The sequence below is a fragment of the Malurus melanocephalus genome, unplaced genomic scaffold, assembly GCF_030028575.1.
Source record: "Malurus melanocephalus ecotype Western Australia unplaced genomic scaffold, MMel_1.1 scaffold_1321, whole genome shotgun sequence".
NCBI classification, from domain to species: Eukaryota; Metazoa; Chordata; class Aves; order Passeriformes; family Maluridae; genus Malurus; species Malurus melanocephalus.
Window position 1 is genome coordinate 20128 of NW_026624553.1, and position 7821 is coordinate 27948.

Genomic DNA, 7821 nt, shown 5'->3' on the forward strand with positions numbered 1-7821 from the left:
AATCATCAATTTCAGTGAAAATAGCAAAAAATGGGTGCTGATCAGACAGAGGTGATACTATTCTCTGATGTGAAAAAATAAGTGGTTTAAAGTGAAAAAGTGAGATGGAATGATAGAGCAAATATATTGCTTTATACATACATTGCCATAGAAAATGGTAGATTTGATTTTTTATTCTTCAGATTAGGTTTCTTGTTCTTTTTGTGCCAGCTTAGCACTTAAACAATTCTGCTCCTTTAAAAGCCTGGATTTGGTAGCTCCAGCTAAAGCCAGCCTGGGTGTGTGACAGGCATTTTAAGGGAAGAGTGAATTCCTTGGATACCGATGACTCTGTGGTGCTTCCCGAGCAGTTTGTCCCTGCCWGCAGCAGCCTGAACYGGTGATTCTGTATTTCATGTCCCTYCCCTGACACTGTAGCACCTSTCAGAGCATCACAACCCCTGCAGTGCYTTTTCCAGAAAATGGGAATATCCTCGCTGGGAGCTGTAGAAATCAAAGCTGTGAGCAGCACGAGGGCCATGAAAATCACGTTTTTACATCACAGTGGGTTCTTTTGCATTGTTTTCCTCATGGGCACCCAGGGATGGTGCCCCACATTCTGCTTTTTCTGCAGGGCATTCTGCAAGCTCTGGAATTTCTGCTGAGGAGGAATTACAGACCCCGGCGCTCTTTCTACGTTGGCATTGGCCACGACGAGGAGGTATTTTGTTTCCTTTCAAGTTGAAATAACAACTTGTTTGCATTGTTCATGTAGGTAACAAGGCTTAATTTTAAAACATTGTTTAGCTGGAAGGTCTTTCCTGTTTTTCTTGGTTCTGTGGGCAGATACAGTGTCAGGCCCCAGGTCACAGTTATGTATTGATTGTTTGGCTTGGAGTGACATTCACAAAGGGTTTGGTGTGATGAGCAAAGAGAAAAGAACACCAGAGGGTGTTATTTCAAATTCTTTTCTSCAAGGAAGGTGCAGCAGGAGTCCCATTTTGGAGACAGGAAAAGCTGGGTTAAGATTCACATGATTGTGTCAAATGAGCAGGAAAAACTGACAAAAATATTCCAGTGGTACAGACAGGTGAGGTGGGTTTGGTTAAGCACTGGCAAAATATAAATACAAGAATTATTAAGAGTTGAAATGAATAGGTCTGAAATTGCTAATCTGGACTTCATAGCTCTGAGATATCATCAAAATTAAAGCAGCAGTCAGTGACTTATCAATGAGAGCACTCATCACGGATATAAATTCATCTGCTATCAGCCCATTAACAATCTGCAATTAATTTTCCTGGAAGAATCTTRTTGTTGCTCTGGAGCTGTTCCCCAGGGGATTCCCTGCATTCTTTGTCCTTTAGCCAGCAGCAAGGTATTTCCCAGTTCTCCCAGTGCTGTGGCTGGATCTGATCTGTTCCTCTGCCTGGRTTTTCACAGGTGTCTGGTCTGAAGGGAGGGAGGAAAATCGCAGCTCTGCTGGAATCCCGAGGGATAAAACTCWCCTTCCTGCTGGACGAGGGCAGCGCTGTGCTGGATGGAATCATTGCAGGAGTAAAGAAGCCAGTGGCTATGTAAGAGTGACCCCGATGAAAGTGATTCATTTGCAGTCATTAATTAGTGATAAATAACATGATTAATGTCGCTCCAGTATGTTTTCGAGCATGTGGCACATGTTGGTGCTGCTGAAGCTGCAGCAGTGGCACAAAGTGCAAGGCAGGGACCTTCAGCCTTTGCCTGCTGCCCATCACAGCTGTGCTGACACAGGCAGAATGTTCCAGGGAGTCCAGGCAAGCATTTTAATTCTGTGCTGGAGAGCTCTGCTCACTGGAGAAGCAGCTSAGACATCAGGCCTCCAGAGATCTGAATCCGTGTTAATGATTTGTTGTTGCTGCTTGAGTGTTTTTTTATCATACCAAAATTATGCAGAGTGGTTATTTTTATCTGCAGCCTGTGCTTTTGGGTTTGGAATTGCATTAGTCATTTATTTGTGAATTAATTGATGGATTGATTTATCATTGAGCAGGATTGCTGTCACAGAAAAAGGTTCAATGACACTGAACTTTACTGTGGAAAAAGAGCCAGGACATTCATCCTTTCCTCCTAAGGAGACAAGTATTGGCATTCTGGCAGCAGCCATGTCCAGGTGAGAGCTTYCCTGTCACACAGTGTCAAAAACAGCTCAAAAAAAACTCCCAAATCACTGATACGTGACTTTTTTAATACTTCTGTTTAGATTATTGTTCAAATTGCTGTTGTGTATTTGACATTGCAGTTTGTAGCTCACTTTGAAGGGCAGAAATGCAACTCCCAGCCAAGGGACAATTGCCAGGTGTCTGCAGTGTCTTCTCACTTCAGCTCTTCCAAGCATCAGTCAATTCTTTAMAAGCCAGACAAGTGCTGCCTGCCCTGATTCACTCTGTAGCAGCAGAGATTYCTTTGTTTGGGTGACAGGATTTCTCTGGAATTTGTTCTTGCACATCCCTGCTACCTCAGCTGGTAATTCTCCAAGCCAATAAACACGGAATAGAGTCATAATGTGACTGCAGAAATCATCTCTTCACATCTCAGTTGATATCAAACTAGCTGATAAATACATATTTTAGAAAAACTGAGTATGTCCAGGCATGGTGGGATTTGTGTGTGTGTTTTTCTGGATTTCCATGGATTTATAGGATTCAGGCTTTGGGATTTTTTCTTCTGTTTTTCAAAGGAAGTCTTTGCCTGTGACTGGAATGCCCCAAAATCCATGGAGCTATGCTTGCACATTTACTTACCATGAGAGGAGAGTGTGATTGCACCTCCAATAACATGAATGTGTTGCAGAAATCAAATTGCTCACAACCTTCTGGAACAATAATAGCCAGAGAATTGTTCTTTTACCTTTCAAATGTCGATTTATTTTGTAGGCTGGAGCAAAACCCTTTGCGCAACCTTTTTGGCCACGGGCCAGAGCTCATGACTATGGAGCACCTTGCAGCAGAGGTGAGGAGAGAAGCAGGATTTCATTCCCACATTTCCATTTTAACGAGGGAGGARTAACCCAGTGCTGAATTTAGAGCACAGTTATGTGCAAAGGATAAAAAAGGATAAAAAAAAAAAGCTGGCCTTTCTCCCAGATAATTGTTTCTGCTGGAATTGTTTCAACCATATTCAAGTGACTCCTCTGTGCTCTCGACAAATAAAAACCGTTTGATTTGTGGTTTTATTTCTTCCCCTTAGTTCAAGTTTCCTCTCAACCTCATCATGAGCAATTTGTGGCTGTTCTCACCTATTGTCAGCAGGTAAGAAAAGAGATCCTTGACAAACATCCCCCTCTCACCCTTAAAAGATGAAGCCATTTCTGATGTTCCCAGGAAATAAATTATATCATTTTGTAGTTTAGACAGCTCAGTGTTTTCCTGTTAATAACCACTTCATTAATTGAATAAACCATTATTGCTTGTGGAATTGTGCTGCCTATGTTTCAGCAATCTCCAACTTCCTTGAAAAATTTTATTTCTATTTTTGTAGAGTTCTYGCCTGGAAACCTTCCACCAATGCCTTGATTCGAACAACCACTGCAGTCACCATGTTTAATGCAGGAATCAAGGTACTTTCATTTGGGTTTTTCTCCGTGGAATTATGATAAGACAATTGGGACATTTGATTTCCAGCTCTTTAAATCCATTTATAACATGTTATAATTCTATTTATAACATCATTGTGGCCCCTGTGTGGTGTCACAGTCTCATTCTTACCTCAGGTGTGGCTCRGATTTGGCTACAGTTGAAAATCACTTCCTTGCAGAAGTATCTGATCTCGGTCCACCACTGTTAAAATTGTTCATATTTTAGSATAGATAAGAAAATTTGTTTTCTGTATAATCCAACAAAGTATCAATGGCAATATTTGAAAATGTCACAGTCACAAACACTTCCCTGGCCCAGACATTTGTAGCACAGCTCTGKTGTTTGCCTGACAGGGGTAAGTGTGCACCTTGGACTAAGAGATAACAGCTTTGGGCTGATACAGCCAGATCCTGCCCTGATAAGGAGCTGGAGCTRTCCAAAAATACTGCAGCCCTGGAAAATAAATAGGCTATGTTCGGTGTGGCCCTGAAAAAATCTGTTACTGAAAAGCATCACTGGGCATCAGCATCAAGTGGCTGAACAGTGACACGGAGTGGCCAGGAGAGAAGTGACACCCTGGTTTATTGGGTTTTTTTTTCTAAAGATTATACATTTTAACAAAGTTATAAATATTCAGTCTGTAGATAAGAAGAGTGTTCAATAACATCATTTGTTAAGTGACTTACAGTTACCAAATATAAAACGTGTAATAACAATGAGGTAAAAATACTGCTTAAAAAAATCAGTGTCTGAATGGGAGAAGGCTTAGCTCAAGATAAAAACTTCTATATAAGAGCTGACTTCATTTTTGTTGAATTGATGAATATTTCTGTGTATTTATCTGCATTTGAGATGAGATTTACAGTATTTTAACATAGAAGGAGATGTCACACTTGGTGGAAGCAGTGAATCATTGATCTGAGGCCTGCAGTTGTTTGTGCAGTTTCTGAGGTTGCTGTTGGCATTTTATTCTGGTTTTAACTTCCTTTTAAACTTAGGTCCTTCCTTTTTTCTAGGTAAATGTCATCCCTTCCTCTGCCAGAGCCACRGTGAATTTCCGGATCCACTCGGCCGAGACGGCTGCTGAGGTACCCCTGGTCCAGATCTCMCCAGTTTTTGTGCCAAAACCCACATGGATCATATGGATTATGGAATGGGGCATTAAGGCCTGTGACCTATGAGAGTCTGGGAATCTTGCACACTTTAGGAGCTCTGACAGTTCTCTCTAGCCCAGGGCAGAACCTTGAAACCTGTGAAACYTTGTCAGTGCAAAGCATCTTCACTTCCCAAGCCTTTGCTGGAAGTTTCTGGAAGCTTTTTCTGGGTTGTTTGGATGCCATAACTCCCACGAGCAGCAGGTTGGCCATGTGCCTTTCAGGACTGAGGCAGTTCAGGAGCACCTTGAGGCAGGGATGTGCATCTGATTAATAAATTCAGCTGAAGTATCGCCCATCCACTCAGGAAGAGGAAGGGGGACTGACACAGTTTCAGTTTGTATTTGCAGCCACAACTGACAGTTCACAGAGAAATGTTTTCTGAGAAAGCTGAACATCTGCTGATGTTTGTTTATCTCTGTGCTTCACCCCCAGGTGCTGGAGACAGTCAGAAGCACCATTGCTGACGAGAGRGTGAAGATTGATGTGGTGGAGGCCTTTGACCCCCTGCCCGTCAGTCCTTGGGATGAGCAGACCTTTGCAGTCCATGTTTTCCAAAGAACCATCCTGGACATTTTCCCAGATGTTGACAGTGTAGTCCCAGGTAACAGCAGGCACATGATGATTATTGTTTCCTCTTCTGCTTTTCTCTCCCCCTCCCCCTGCCTTGTTTCCATTTGCTGTGTACTCCTCCACCCCAGCTGTTAACTACTGGAAACAGCTGTTTTTTCCTCTTTGTATTCCCTTCCCTCTTTATGCTTTACAAGTTTTAACGTTGTTTTTTAGCAGTGGAAGTAAAAAAGCAAACAGGAAGCTGACAGAAACAATGAGCCTTGAATTGGGCTCTCTGCACATACAAAAGGCATCTCTTCAGGGAAGAAAGGAGTTGTGAGGGAGAGGAGGAGGAGGTCTTCTTGCTTTAGCTCTTCTTTCATTGTTTTCATAGCTGGCAAAGCCATTCCTGCTTTTCTGTGTTGTTCTTGTCATCCCATCCCCTTCCCTTCCTTGCATCTCCTCCTGAACTCTGTTGGAACTGAAGTTTGAAGCTTAAATTTTTGGGGAGGCTGAGTGTCAAGGCTGTTCTTATTCCTGAAGGAGCTCCTCCTGAACTCTGTTGGAACTGAAGTTTGGGACTTAAATTTTTTGGGGAGGTTGAGTGTCAAGGCTGTTGTTCCTGAAGGAGAGAATGTTCTCCAGGCTGTACCATCAATGTTTCCAGTGATGCTCTTGGTGCAGGCAGTGCTTCCACAGAGCTGTTATCAGACACTTTTCCTCTCTCCTGGGGAAAAGGTGGGGTCACTTTTTCATTCCTCTCCTACAGAATCAACCTGGGATTTGTTTTCCAGGCACGTGCATTGGAAACACAGACAGCAGGCACTTCACCAACGTCACCAATGCCATTTACAGGTTCAACCCTCTGCTCCTGGCACAGGATGATCTYCCCAGGTACTGAGCTCTGCAGCTGTCGGGGTGGGGCTGGGGAAAAGGGAGATCCACGTGCATCAGGCAGAAGGAAACCCACCCTTGTGTACCTTGGCCTCTGTCAGGCCACCCATTTCCTGCAGATTTGGGTGCTGCACTGACAGGGGATGGAAATTACCCTGGGACAGCATCAGGCCTTGCTCTTTGTTGTTCAGATGCAGGCAGGGCTCATTTAGTAGAGCTGGGTGGATTCTTTCTGTGCTGCAGCAGTGTTGTTCTGGCAGTTGGGCTGTTCCAATTTATCCAGAAATTTGGACTCTTGCCCCTCTAAATTGATTTGCTCCTTAAAGCTGGAAATTTCCTGAAGTGAAGTGAAAACAGCATCATCATACAAGGACTGTTTGTTTCTTTAGGTTTATCATTTTATTGAGGTGCAGATGATGCAGAGTAGAGTGTTCTGGCTGTACAGGACAGTGGCAGAAATGGGCAGAGAGCTGCAATACTGTTAGGATTTTTTCCAGATTCGATTTTTAGATTTTTTCCAGACTTAGTTCTTGGGCACTGAGCCTTGTTATCAGTACATTTGGGTTGGTTACAGTGCAGTTTTTSGTGTATATTGCTGTGTTTTATGCTGTGCACTGCTTTAGAAAGTTCAACAACCAAGCAGAGTGCTGGGTGAGTGCAGCTGGGTCAGAAATTCACCCTGGCCTGAAAAATGCCCTTTTTTTTTTCAGGATCCATGGGTTAAACGAGAGAATCTCCATTGAGAATTATGAGAGACAAGTGGAGTTCCTCTTTCAGCTGATCAAGAACTGTGACATCGAGACACTGCCAGAGCCTCACGCCAACTCCCACGAGCTCTGAGAGACATTTGGGGAGAGCAACTGCTCAGGTGGACTCTGGGACAGGCCAGAAGATGTGTGTTGTATATTGAGCTACAGCTGGAATTTTATTTTTTTTAATATTGTGGTTTACATACAGATGGAGAAAGTGCTGGTTGTGTGATAGGAACCTGGCATAAGCCAACAAATAATCCCGATTTCTGCTCTCCGTGGCTGATGTGCAGCCATGAATCTGACACTGATTTTTTGCAGCACTTTAAACCTGTGAAATTGGTAATCACTTCAAAATCTAAGCAGTCACTCACCAGCAGAAAGTGAATCATCCTGTGTGCTTTTGAAAACTCGTTTTTTTGTGGTGAATTGAGCGTGAAGAAGCTCACGTGGAGGGTTTGTGACRTGGTGAGAGGGTTCAAGTCACTGCTGCATGAGGGAATGCTCTCACCAGCATCCATGGCACTCCCAGCTCTCCCATGGCTGCACTGATTTCTCACTTTCCAGGTACTGACCCCCAGAAATTGTAACTAATGAGGTGCTGAGAATTTTCCTTCCTATCATTTTAGCAAATATTTTCCCCCTCCCTGGCTCTTTGGGTTGGCTCAAGGTATGTTGTGCAGTTGGGTGTCAGAATAAGGAATTGCAGCTTTAAATAAGGAATGAAATCACTGCTGTCTGCTCATTTCTCTTTTCACTGAATCAGTTCACGCTTCTCCTTTGCTCTTCTGAGAACTTGATTGTGAAAGATGTGAAGCCCTTCAGTTTCTTGCAGTTCAGAGGGATCAGAGGTTTGTTCCTTCACTGCCTGTGCAAGCA

General features: G+C 43.3%; 1 protein-coding gene across 1 annotated transcript in view; it reads left to right on the top strand.

Moving 5' to 3' along the window:
- Positions 1–7821, top strand: part of PM20D1 (peptidase M20 domain containing 1) — an 11398-nt gene extending 3577 nt beyond the window's left edge. Inside the window, exons 4-13 of the mRNA XM_057387712.1 lie at positions 614–700; positions 1423–1556; positions 2009–2128; positions 2892–2967; positions 3205–3266; positions 3496–3574; positions 4610–4681; positions 5183–5351; positions 6094–6193; positions 6904–7821. Of these exons, the coding sequence (XP_057243695.1) occupies positions 614–700; positions 1423–1556; positions 2009–2128; positions 2892–2967; positions 3205–3266; positions 3496–3574; positions 4610–4681; positions 5183–5351; positions 6094–6193; positions 6904–7033 (1029 nt within the window). The 3' untranslated portion in view covers positions 7034–7821. The remainder of the gene's footprint in view (positions 1–613; positions 701–1422; positions 1557–2008; positions 2129–2891; positions 2968–3204; positions 3267–3495; positions 3575–4609; positions 4682–5182; positions 5352–6093; positions 6194–6903) is intronic.